At 32.0% G+C, this 14,229-nt stretch overlaps 1 protein-coding gene across 1 annotated transcript in view; it reads left to right on the top strand.

The window, feature by feature from the left end:
• Positions 1 to 14,229, top strand: part of LOC114340604 (histone acetyltransferase KAT2A) — a 57,980-nt gene that overhangs the window by 18,482 nt on the left and 25,269 nt on the right. Inside the window, exons 3-5 of the mRNA XM_028291373.2 lie at positions 945 to 1,038; positions 3,869 to 4,014; positions 6,113 to 6,384. Of these exons, the coding sequence (XP_028147174.1) occupies positions 945 to 1,038; positions 3,869 to 4,014; positions 6,113 to 6,384 (512 nt within the window). The remainder of the gene's footprint in view (positions 1 to 944; positions 1,039 to 3,868; positions 4,015 to 6,112; positions 6,385 to 14,229) is intronic.

The following is a 14,229-nucleotide window of genomic DNA, read 5'->3' as shown; positions in this document are numbered from 1 at the left end:
TTATTTTTCATCATTTAAAAATCGTTGCTTATCTAAGACACCGCCCAAGTTATTTTGATTAATTTTATAGCAGAGGGAAAAAACTGCATAATTTTATTATATTTGAAAGTTTGTAATTTTTATTTAAAGCTCTCATTTAATAGATTGAAAGTAATACTCAATGGTAATATTCATATTTTTTTTATTTCATTCATGTCTTATTTTGACTAACGCTAAATATAATGCTTAGTGGCACAGAGAGCAATGGAGAGGTCAATATTGAATATATCCCTTAAAGACAGAGTTTAAAATCAAACGGTTAGAAGAGAAACTGGTGTTATAGATGCAGTTAAAAAATTACGATGCTAAAATGGAACTGGGCGGTACATGTTGCCAGATTGAAAGATGGAAAATGGACCAAGATAATTTTGGAATGGAGCCAAGAAACGCGTATTGTAATCAAGGACCTCCCCCAACAAGGTGTTCGGACGGCATCAAGTGCATCTAACACAACTGGATTCAGGGTGTTCAAGATTATGTGTATTTATGGAAGGCTTATGTTCAGCAGTGGACTTAAAACGGCTAATGATGGTGTTGATGAATCCAAAATAAGATAATATTATTAAATAATAACGATAGGGGTGAAATATCACAAAAATTGTAATGCAGTTTTACGCGGGAGAAGTAACTTTATCCAATGGCATTCCAAATTAAAAACCGCCAAATTCAACTTGAACGGTGCTATTAGATATGCGTTGAAGTGTATATATTTTAAGGTAATAGACCTTTTTTAGACCTGTTCATCAAGTTTTGGCTAACTAAGAAAATACACATCCTATCTTCATAATTTTTTTAACCATGTTACAAAACCAAGTACTTTTGTTAAAATTGTAGAGAAAGTATTTTGCTGAATCGCATTTATTGTTAAATCACTGTTGAAACTAAAACAAATTTATAAATTTTAGGCAGAAAAATGTGATTGTATAGGATGGAAGAGAGTTGAAAGTAATCAACAAAATCCCACTTTTACAGATCCCTGTAGATGTGAGCACCTACTAGGTAATTATTTTGTACAAGTAAATAAAATCCAAATAGTCTTTAGTACCTATTTTAAAAACATTGTGGGATGTACTGCGATTGAATGTACTGTCATCATCATCATCAATGGCGTTACAACTCTTCGTGAGTCTTTGCTGCGTTTACCTTTGCCTTCCATGTTTGTCGGTCCTGTGCCACTAATTCCCATTGTATCACTTCCATTTTCTCTAGATCTTCTTTGACTGCGTCTTTTCACCTTTTTCTAGGCCGTCCTACAGACCTTCTTCCATCTGGCCTCTCCCAGAACACATTGTTTATAAGGCGATTGTCGTTACTGCGTATCACATGTCCTGCCCATCTGAGTCTATTGGCCCTTATATCAGTGGCGGCTCGTACCACTTTAAGAAGGTAGTGCCACAACTCGGGCAGCCGCCAAAATTTTTAGTGACGGATTCACGATATTGTCAAAAAAAGGTATACTGACAACAAAAACTAAAAAAAATATGCGCGGATACTTTTATCTTATGTACATATCTTAAGTTTATTGATCTGAGGTGCCAAGCAATTGTCCAACATTGATCAAAACAGTTCCGTAAATTAATTAATAATAAAAACCTCTTAACCTACCACCAGCATTTACTGCTGATAGTGCTTGAAAATTGTTATTACGATTTAGTCTCTATTTACCAATTTATAAAAATAATACTATTTCATTATTCACACACATGCACAAATTTTTGTAATGTCACTTTTAAAGTTTACGATATATGAAGTTCATTCTTCTATTTTTTGGTTGCAAAGTTTTCAATGACTTTATAATTAAAATTATCAATACAATTTACAAAATGCTTTTCTGCAGATAGCATACCTAAAGCACTAGGTTTCGATGTAAACATCGAAAAACAGCGTTCTGCTTCAGATGTTGATATAGGAATGGTAACTAAAATACTTAAAAGTTTAATAGTTTCTTCAAATGTGCTTTTTGAACCTTCCCTCTACAATAAAACCGATAGCGAAACAGCCCCAGAGGTAGTACTTAATTCGTCTCGCTAATACAGTACCTACTTCTAATTCAGTTTTAAACCGAGTTTTGCTTAAAAATTAAAATTGTCTCCATGGTTCATTAAGAAATGATTAGGAGAACTGATGCTTATAAGCAGAAAACTTCTCCGACATAAATAAATTAGAAGCAACTAAATGTCCGGAGAAGGTAGACCTTTGAAAGATCTGGTACTTTGAATAATATGAACCTTTAAGTCGTTATCTAATTCGGCGCTAAAATTGACCAGCTCCTTAAATATGCCTCTATTTTCTGAATTTTCTTTTTCGTCGTGACCTCTTAAAGCTAACTCGAAAGCTCCACAACACCTTGTAACATTTGTAGTTTTTTTTTCTAGCGAAAAACCACCAAAAAAATTTTTAAAATACTAATCTTTATTGTCAATTAATAAATTAAACTTAAGAAATAATCAAAATATTATCAAACTACCCACGATCATGATGCACCAAAAGTTTAATTATAAATACAAAAACTTTTTAACAGAAAATATACATAATAAAAGCGACAAACCAGCACGTAAAGAAACTCAAAATAAATAGACCTGGCTTCATACCCTCGTGCCTGGCACAGAGATTCTAATGTTAAGGTATACTAATAGTCCAATATCGCTCTTTCTCTGTCACTTACATATAATGCTCGTAAAATCTTTCTCTCTTTACTCGTGCCAGTACTGACTTCGGCGCGAAGGAGATTCTCCTGTCGAATACTCTCCGCTGTCGGCAGGGATTGTATTGCGCCCATAGTTGCCATATTTTATATAATTTATGAAGATCAAAAGAAATACACACAAAAAAATTAATAGGAATTAAAAAGTTTTGAAGATAAAAAATATGTTTATGGATAGTTAGCAAGGTAGTGCCATGGCTCTATGGCACTACCTCACGGGCCGCCACTGCCTTATATATCTGACTAGATTTTCCTTTCAAAATAGAAACTCTAACTCATTATTGTATCTGCGCCTCCATTCGTTTGTCACGCTGTCTCTGCAAGGGCCATATATCATTCGAAGAATTTTACGTTCCCACAGCAGCAATTTATTTACTTCTCTTTTTGTTAGCGTCCATTTTTCGCTTCCATACGCGACTGCTGGTCGTATTATGGTCTTATATATCTGGGTTTTTGCACCTCGTGAAAGAAGTTTTGACTTCATTAGATGTTGCATTTCAAAGAAAGATCTGTTTCCTGCCATTATACGCGTTTCAATTTCTCGCTCTATTTTGTTGCCATTTGTGATTGTTGCTCCTAGATATTTAAATTCTTTAACCACTTCGAAGTTATGATCGTTTATAGTAATATTTTGCCTTATTCGCCGTCGTTCTTGTTTTGAGACGACCATGTATTTTGTTTTGTCTTCATTTATTTTTAGACCGATGTTTAATGCAGCTTCTTCAAACCTCGAGAAAATATCCTTAACTTCTAATGTATATTGTGCTACTGCGTCTACGTTATCGGCAAAGGCGAGTATGATTTTTGCTCTCCGAGCATTTATGTCTGGTTTGATTTTTGGATAAATTTTTCGCATGACATATTCTTAGTCCAGTTTAAACAACAATGGGGACAACGGATCACCCTGTCTCAGTCCAGAATTTACGCAGAAAGCATTTCCTTGAATGTACTTTGATTGAATGTATTGTGATTGGATATATTGTTATCTCTATTCTAATATCATTGCTTTCTTATAATACAGAATTTATTCAATGGGTAGTATGTTGGTGTTTCTCTGTATTTAATAATTATATCTATTATTTTTTGTTATCTTCAATAACACCCTTACCTTTTTACTTTTTTTAGAAATGCACATTTCCCATTTAGTTGATAAACCAGAGCAAGAATTAAATAGACTTCTGAGTATGGCTGTGGACATGGACAATATGTACACAGCCATGAGCACAGAAAAAAATCCAGAAACTAACAAAGTATATTTATATTTATTTAGGGTAAGTATAAAAATACGTTGTAAGAATATTCGAAAATATTTTATACTGGGTAGATCTACAACATGTGCTATTGTAGCAAGTACAGTTATACAAGAAATAGAAAAGTATTGGAAGTATAATAAATATGCTGCCATAGAGCATTTGTTGTTCTTTCTTTTTAAGTGTTTAATATTTAGTATTCTACATGGGAATAGCAGAAATAAGATGACCAGATTCTGGAGAAATACAAGTGGAAAATCAGAATGTACACTACTCGGGAAATAGTGATGGATTACATGAATATGGAGTCGGATTTATCATATCACCAAAAATTGCCAAATGCGTTACTAACTTTATGCCAATATCAGACATCAGCGAGTGATGTTACTACAAGTACAAGCCAGCCCCGTCAATATAAATATCATCCAAGTCTATGCTCCCACTGTAGACAAAGAAGAGCAAGAAGATATCGAGTTTTATGAGAAAATCAACAGAATTATACAGAAAATTCCACGACAGGAAGTTCTTATCGTTGTGGGAGGTTTTAATGCCAAGGTTGGAGTTGGACATAAGACACAGTACATCGGCGCACATGGACTTGGAGTCAGAAACGAGAGAGGAGACCTGCTAGAAAAATTTGCAGATGACTCAGAACTTATTGTCACCAACACATTTTTTCAATTACCACCTCGAAAGCTGTACACTTGGAATCCCCTCAAGACAACCCGGGTGAAATGGATTACATTTACAAATCAATTAGAGTACATTTTAGTAAATAAAAGAGTCCGAAACAGCTTTACATTTATCAAGACTTATCCAGGAGCAAACTTGGAGACGGACTACGTTCCACTGGTGTGCAAACTCAAAATAGAACACAAAAAGAAATCACAATCATATGATCTACGTATGCTAAAAGATCCTAATACGAAAATGAGGGTTAAAGCCATGTTAAACGAGCAAGTGACTGTACCTAATTAGAGATGAGTTGAACGAAGAACAACTGATCAAACACGTTGATGATCAAAAATAAACACTTAAAGGCAGATAAATTAAACAAGAAGAAATCATGGATGACAAATAAGATCCTGAAACTAATGGACGAAAGAAGAAATGTCAAAAATGACCGAGACAAATATAAAACAGTAAATATATCAATAAGAAGGAAAAGCAGATAAGCAAAAGAAAAACTAGCAGTGGAGAGATGCCAAGGAAATTGAGACTCTACAGTCAAAGTACGATAGTCACAATGTACATAAGAAAGTTAAAAAAACTCACAGGAGGACTAAGACGGAGACAGAAAGGAAATCTAACGGATTCTGACGGAAACATCATCTTAGACAAACAGAGTAAAATAAGAACGTGGAAAGAATACCTAGAAAAACTATTTGGAAACCAAACAGATAACACCTTTGAGCTAGAAGAAGCGGTAAATGATGGACCAAGAATATTAGAGCAGAAAGTTTATTCTGCAATAATACACCTAGAGGATGGTCGCGATAATATACAAGCAGAACTACTCAAAATAATGGACACCAAATCAATAGCAAGAATCACAAAGATATTCAACACTATATACAACTCTGGAGAAATACCAACAGAATGGTTGAAGTCTGAGTTTATTGCACTTAAAGGGCCACCCATTTACGAGAAGGCATATTAATTTGAAGGATATGGACGACAGTTGTATGCCTGAACAAGGTATTTATTGAAAAAAAATAGAGAAAGAAAATAAAAGGTAATTTTCAAAGAAACTCGAAAGAAGATGTTCTTAGTAGAAAATAAAAATAAATTAAAGTTGGTATTTAAAAGCATACTTCAATGTCTAAAAATTTTATGAGCCATCGCCATACCCATCCATTAGACTATTAGACCTATGCATATAAGCTGGTACAATAAGTCAACTGGCAACATTACGCCCGGTTTATATGGTTTATGACAAACGGTTTCCATGATAAAAAAGTGTATGGCACATGAATTAGAACTTTTGTGACCTGCTGTGATGTAGATCTTTACAGCAAATCTCTACAACTTGTATATTTTAAACCTTGTTTCCTTATTAAATTATGTACTTCATTTTATAAAGTGATTTTTATGTAAATTAAAAAAAACGTTTTTTTAGCTTTTACGAAAATGTGTATTAACCTTAGACAAGCCCGTTGTAGAGGGACCTTTGGGCCAACCGCCTTTCCAAAAACCTAGCATTCACAAAGCAGTAACAAATTTATTGATATATAAGTTTTCACATATTGGTCAGCAGGAATTAAAGACGATGTACGAATTGGTAAAAATTCTGTTTCACTGCTTAAATACTTGGGATTTTCCTAGTCCAAGCAGCCAGAAGCATATTGTTAATCAGGAAGAAGCTATGAAGTACAAAATAGAATATACAAGGTATATGTTTTAATGATTTGATAAAATTATTAGTATTATGTTTATATGGGGTTAAGCCATCATTATTGGTGTAATGAAAATTACAATTTTAAATAACTAATACTTGACATTTCGATTTCCACTCGTTTTTGAAATCGTTTTCAAAAAAGATTATTTTAAAAATTCTGGGAAGATGTATAACCTAGTTTTGTTAGGTCATATCTTTTCGAAACTGATGTACTTGGCCTAGATCTTGTAGGCCACAGCATGTGTATGGTTGAAAAAAAATTGAGGGTGATGCACGGGCGCCCATATAAAAAATTTTAGGGGGGGGCAGACGTGAAGATGAAATTACATTATATTTTGTATACTTTGGATAACCATATATAGTTTAAAGCACCCGAAAAGGTGCCACGCCCTCCCCATGCCCATGGGGTGATGTTATTACCCTGGAGATATCAAATTCTGACTGTTTTGTGTGTTAATTTGTTTATGTAATCTGTGGCTTGGTTCTGGCGCCAGAGGGGTCACCGTGTCCTTTTCAATTCTGATGGACAAACAACGGTTTCTTATGGATTTTTGGCTGCTGATTACGAATTTCGAGGGTGGATTTCGATCTGAGTGATCAAAACATTGTTATAAACAATTTAATTGTTCTGGCTCATAAACTAAAAGAGATAAAAAAAATGTTTCAAATAAAATGTGTTCCTTAATAAATTACGAAGAAAAAAACGTTTACTAAACTTAATCCAACAATTAGAACTCAGGATATTGTAAAATTAGTGCACAATACAAATTGCAAATTGCAGAATAAGTATTTTTCAAAGCTTTATCGATCGTAACTCGTCTTCTACTCATGTAAATGAGCCCTAGAAGGTCTCATTTTAAAGCTTAATTAATAGGCTTCTAAACAAAGTTTGTTGAATTATTTTATCATCATTTGTTTTAAAGGTATATCCGTTTGAAGTAATAATTTTCTTAAAAAAATTGTACATTAATTTGTTCATAAGGGTTTCAAACAAATTTGAGCTATAAACATTTATACTTTAATTAACAGTAATGATAGACGAACTCAAAAGGAACAATTTGTGTTTATGAAAATGTTCGTAAGTTTATTTTTGACCAAGATATCGATATTTTAATGGCGCGCTATGAGGCGCAAGATAAAAGCTAAGATTCCCTGTATATCTCGATGCAGATGCATAAAAGAAAATGTTAGAAAATAGTATTAATAAATAATATCAACTTACTTTTTAGTTATATTTCTGAAATATTAGTTTCTAATGTTTTTTTTCTCATTTAGTACAAAAGATAAAAGACAAAGTAAATAGAATGAAGGGTGATACGTGGTACAGTATGATGATTTAATTATAAGATTTATATGATAAAATTTTATTAAGATCTTGAAAAACGAAAAATGAAGATAACGTATATACAGCGTGTCTACTTAAGTTGGAAACATATGGGAAACTTTTTTATTATTAATTTTACGAAAAGAAGTTATTCTTTATAAAAAGTTCTGCATGCCCCAAAACCTAAGATTCAATCATCAGATATAAAAGTTTCTCAATATTATACGAGGTATGTCAAAAAATATGAATTTCGGTCAAGGGTAAAGTACCTTTATTTCTCTCAATATCGAAAATTCTTATGATAAAAAGTTGTTTGGAATTAAAAACTAAGATCAAATATGCAATTACATGCTTCTAATTGAAAAAAAAATTCTCAAATTTATGGATGCCCAATATCGTTTTTAATTATTACAAATATGATAACTCGTTTATTATTCATTTTACGAAAAAAAGTTATTCTTCATAAAAAACTTTTCATGGTCTAAAATCTAAGACACAACCATGATATATCAATTTTTATTAATTTTGTACGAGGTGTGTCAAAAAATGTGAAATTCGCTCAAGATTATAGTACCTTTATATTTCAATTAGAAGGATGTAATTGCATATTGAAACATAGTTTTTAATTCTAAACAACTTTTTTAATAACCGTTTTCAATATTGTGAAAAATAAAGGTAAATAAAGGTCTTGAGTGAAATTCATAGTTTTTGACATACCTCGTATAAAATTAATAAAATGTGATATCTGATGGTTGCATCTTCGGTCTTAGGACATACAGAGCTTTTTATAAGAATACCTTTTTTTTCGTAAAAGTAATAATAAAAGAGTTATCGTATGTGTAATAAATAAAAACGAAGTTAGTATCAATAAATTTGAGAAAAATTTGGAAAATATTTTTTCCAATTAGAAGCATGTAATTGCATATTTGATCTTAGTTTTTATTTCCAAACAACTTTTCATAATAAGAATTTTCGATATTGAGAGAAATAAAGGTACTTTACTCTTGAACGAAGTTCATATTTTTTGACATACCTCGTATAATATTGACAAAATTTGATATCTGATGATTGAATCTTAGGTTCTAGAGCATGCAGAACTTTTTATAAAGAATAACTTTTTTTCGTAAAATGAATAACAAAAAAGTTTCCCATATGTTTCCAACTTAAGTAGACACGCTGTATACAGAGAAATTATAATTTGCATCGAGAAGTTAGCGCGTGAAACTTTACGCTGTGAGCCGATCTGTTGCCATAAATCTTGGCCAAAAACAAACTTACGAACATTTTCGTAAGCTCAAAATGTTCTTTTTGAGTTCTTCTATCATTATTGTTAATTAAAGTATAAATGTGTATAGCTCAAATTTGCTTGAAACCCTTATAAACAAATTAATGTACATTTAAAAAAAAAATTATAACTTCAAACGGGTATACCTTTAAAACAAATGATGATAAAATAATTTAACAAACTTTGTTTAGAAGCCTATTAATTAAGCTTTAAAATGAGACCTTCTAAGGCTCATTTGCATGCGTAGAAGCCGAGTTACGATCGATAAAGCTTCGAAAAATACTTATTTTGCAATTAGCATTGTGCACTAATTTTACAATATCTCGAGTTCTAATTGCTGGATTTAAGTTAAGTAAAGGTCTTTTCTTCGTTTTTTATTAGGCAACAAATTTTATTTGAAACATGTTTTTATCTCTTTTAGTTTATGAGCCAGAGCCTTATAAACAATTAAATTGTTTATAACAATTTTTTGACCACTCGGATCGAAATCCACCTTCGAAATTCGTGATCAGCAGCCAAAAATCCATAAGAAACCGTTGAGTTTGTCCATCAGAATTAAAAAGGACACGGTGACTGGCCAATGGCAATTTTTTGCTGTTTTGTATAACCTTTTTTTAATTCAATATTGACAAAACAAAACCGCAAAAAATTGACATTGGCTCTTTTAGCATCAAACCACAGGTATATCGTAGATGTGAGGTTGTAACTTAACTTTTGTAACATAGATTTTTGTTTATGTATTGTGTATGAGATTGTATGTTAAATACTAGTTCTCCTACTCCCTTTATTTCGCTATTGTTGGTATATTCTAGTTGTTGACTTTTTCTTTTAGTATTGGCAACCAAATTCTGCTGATGGGCTTGTTTTGAAGTTATACTTCTTTAGGCGCGATTGGGAGTGAATTTTTATTATTCTGCGCGCATGCGCATACAGACAGTATGGTGTTAGTTGCTAAAAGTTATGTGTAAATATATCTGTGCAAAAAAAGGTGTGAAAAGAATATATTAGTGTTTTTAGTAAATATATTTATTATAATTTTTGTTTCTTTGGATTTGTCTTCCTCGGGAGTAAGATAAGTATTATTTAAACATTTATATTTATTATATGTACATACTTCACTTCGTATGTTTGTTACCGTGAATTGTCATTATGTCCGAGACTACATATACAGAGAGTATAGCATTCGGCTAGAGATCAAGAAGTCTTGGGTTCATTATTTCTATTTCCTATTTTTTTATTTTTTATTTTTGGAAAGTGGCATTAAAATTAGTTTGATATTTAAATAAAATAAAAATAAACTGTTTAAAGTATATTTATTTCGTTGAAATCGTATGATAGAAGTATAACTTCTTACGTGCATACAAAGTACACACACATTCATTTTTTTTTTTCGTTAAGTAGGATGAGGGTCGCTTCTTTGACTTTTCCCTTTTTAATGTCTGTTTCTTTCATGATTATTGATACGTCTTTCCATTGCACTATATGCTCATTGTCCCAAATATATTTGCGATCTGGGATTTCTTGAAGTCTCTTATCTTGATGTATGTTTCATTTTTGTTTATCTGTACGAATCTTGCATTTTCTCCCATGTAGAAATTGTTGCATTCACAAGGTATTTTATAGATGCAGTTTCTGTTCAGTCGGATCTGAAGGTAGTGTTAAGTACAGCTCACATGAACTGCAAATTTTACGTTCGAATTCTGCATTATGTATATAATAGAATGCGGACTTCTTTAGTTTTTTCAGCATGCTTGCAAGTATTTGCCCATATCTCTGGCGTGATTTCATTTAACTTGTTGTGTATTATCTCTTGAACATCTGTTAATTTAAAAGTCAAAGTTTATCAAAATATGTCCATATGTCCCATTTGATTTATTCATGGTATTTTCAAGGTATTTTTAAATTTTTTGTTATTATTACTGATTTTTTTATATTCTATTTCATATATTTGACATTTAATTTATTTAATTTGTACCGCGCAACGCTGCAATGGCAGTCATAATGTCACAAAAATTTATGCAGTATATTTAATTTTTATACTGGATGATTTGAAGTGACTACAGTGATTTTGAAAGGCAGAGGGAAGCACAGTTGAGATTTTGGTGTTTCTGCGATTACTTTCAGACACTAACTTGCTTGTGAAATATATTAATTCATTTAATAGTTATTTATGATATAAGTGTTAAAAGTACACGTTTAAGGCACGCATGTGAAAGTTTGCAGAATGAGCGAAGCGAATTCTGCAATTCACATGAGTGCCTTAAAAATGTACTTTTTAACACGTATATCATACAATATTTTTTCTACAAACGTCTTATATATCAACAATTATAATTTATTCATTCTCAATTACAGGACAATATCTACAAAAACTTTTACTTGAACTTGACTGATATTCCATTTTTATATTTTTCTTGACATTACATCAAAACTGCCTATACTGTCAATACGTAAATCATAACAACTATAGAATAACATGTTACTTTTATTCTTGAATATTCTAACAAATTTTAATAGTTTTTTTCTACAGACGTGTTAAAAATGCAATAATACAGTTTAAATTAAATTTTAAAAAACCTTTTAAACCACCTTTTTCAAATTGCGCAAGTTGTACTATGTATTAATATTAATGTTAATAAATGAAATATAAATATTTTGACGTTTCACAATTTGACAATTCACTTTTAACTGCAGTGCCTTAAAATTTTTAAAGCACTAGTGCTTTAAAGTAGCATTTTTAACGCTTCTATGGAGTGCTAAAAATTGCATTTTTAACACGGTTGTAGAAAAAATATGTAATAAGTTGTTTTGATGTTGAAAACGTTTTGGTTTCGTGTATTTATCACCTTTACAGTAAGAATGGATGCAACTGTTGAGTATATTGGTCTCGAAGTTATTAGACCTTTTAAAAGGGTCAGACTAGAGAATGTAATCTAGCCATAAGCTCCCATACCTATGGGCAGGGGGGTCGTGCCCCACCCTAGCTCTTGGGGTGTTTTAAACTATATATTGTCATCCAAAGTATACAAAATATAATCTGTAATGTGCAACATCTTCACGTCTGCCCTGCCCCTAAAATTTTTTATATGGGCACCCATGAATCTAGGGCTAGAGAACCACAATAGATCTGAAAAGGTCGCACCGGAATAGGCAAAAAACTATTTCATTGAATGTATCTATATAGAGTATATTGGTAATAGTAAAGTATTAATAGAACTTTTTTTAGAATTGATGCGTAGATATTGTTTTCTGTTTAGTACCACTTACGTTGATATGTAACAAGGAAAATATTACCATATCATCGTGATTTCCTTGATGTCTATGTGGTGTTGTTTTCTGAATTAAATTTCTTCGTAATTTGGCTTGTGAATTACTTTTCTCCATTACACAACTCCATATCTCTCGAGTCAGTAATATTCAGGCCGATTCTGTAACTACAAATCGAATAGAAATAGTCAAATCGAATAGGTCATCAAGTCGCATCGGAATTTGTAGGAATTGGTATTCTGTAACTCATCTCGACGCGTTGGATAGAAATTGATTTCGACCACACAAGCCTTGTCGAGATCACATTTGCGCATGACACTTGCGCATTGGCATTATTATTGTTGTTGGCGTTTATTTGTTAAATTAATTAACGATTTTAGTCTGTGTTGTTATTTATTTAGATAATTATTGTATATTTAATTTTATATACCAATAATCATACAGCATCAAGGTTAATAGAAATCATTGAACGTTTTAAGAATGCTACTCTAATTAATTTACTGGTAGAATGTGCAGATTTGAACGTATCTAGTGTGTTTCAAACGAAAAACCAAAAATTTTCTTAGAGAAACAACTTACTTTTACCATGCTATAATATTTTATGTTCAGAGATAAAGTCTACTATGTAATTTAAATTGCTCAGCAGATATTTTTTTCTTTGGTGTTCGTGTTCCCAATCGGTGTTCCACTTGCCATTTTTTATTCTTGTTGTGTTGAATTTGTCAAACTTAAATAAAACCATCTAAAACAAATCAAAATTTCTTCCTTTTTAATGAATTCTTCGCGCAAAACACTTATTTCACTTTGCAGTGCGGTGTTGCCACCTCCTGAACGCGTCAAATAGAAGTTGGAGTTTTCAGTTTACAATGAGTACGATGTGAGATACGGAATACCAATCCAAACACGAAAACGACGCGATAGATATCCAACATTCCGATTTCGGGTAATTACGATTCGACTTACTCATTTCTATTCGATTTGTTAAAAGTTGCAGAATAGGGCTGATTAATACCTTTCACAGACAAGACATGTGTTGTATATCACTATGTCTTCATAGGTCTCTCTGCCTACTCTTTCAAGCTACTTGATACTCAGCACTTCTGACTATAATTTTGATGTTAAACATTTCTTAAACGTCTTCATTGCTTTATACTCTTTTATTCTGGTATCAATTGATGTCACATCAAGACTTCATTTAAAACATCAATTCTGCTTGTTGGTCAGATTGCCTGTCGCCTCTACATATCTCTCACCTCTCTAGCTATCTACAGATTGAAGGGTGCTTTCACCTAGGCTTTTAATGTATTTTTGGGCTATTTTTAATTACTTTAAAGGTACGATTCCGACATCGACGGCAGGCGGCAGACGGCAACTGCAAACGGCAGTTAGAGTTGTCACCATAACGACGTCATTACTTTGCACTATCAATTTGTATATTTATTAGCAACTTACATTTGTATATTTATTACCAGACAGCAGTTGCTAAGAAATATACAAATTAATAGTGCAAAGTAATGACGTCGTTATGGTGACAACTCTAACTGCCGTTTGCAGTTGCCGTCTGCCGTCGATGTCGGAATCGTACCTTTAAAAAGGTTTTTAAATTTTGATGAAAAAATTTGTTTTCTTTTTGACTGATGGCTTCCCTCTTTTGTAGTGATATTTTTTTAAATTTGACTATAGCTCTGAAGGTGGCCACCTTAAGGCTTGTAAGACGAAAGCCCTTAGCTGGAATTAAAATGCTTTACACACTTTGAAAGTATGTGCATACTTTTCTTTTTAGTTCATTATTTTTCGTAAGTGTCTATAAAACATATCAGTTTTTTTGCAATTATTCTGTTTTTGTCATATATTTAGACATTTTTATTCGCAATATTTGAATATTTGGTTTTACACAGAAAGAGTACTTTATTGCGGGTATTGAAACATCAACCACTTTGTAATGAAAAAAATTCCATGCTT

The sequence above is a fragment of the Diabrotica virgifera genome, chromosome 7 (genome assembly GCF_917563875.1).
Source record: "Diabrotica virgifera virgifera chromosome 7, PGI_DIABVI_V3a".
Taxonomy (NCBI): Eukaryota; Metazoa; Arthropoda; class Insecta; order Coleoptera; family Chrysomelidae; genus Diabrotica; species Diabrotica virgifera.
The sequence above is the reverse complement of the archived record's forward strand: the minus strand, read 5'-3'. Positions and strand labels throughout refer to the sequence as shown.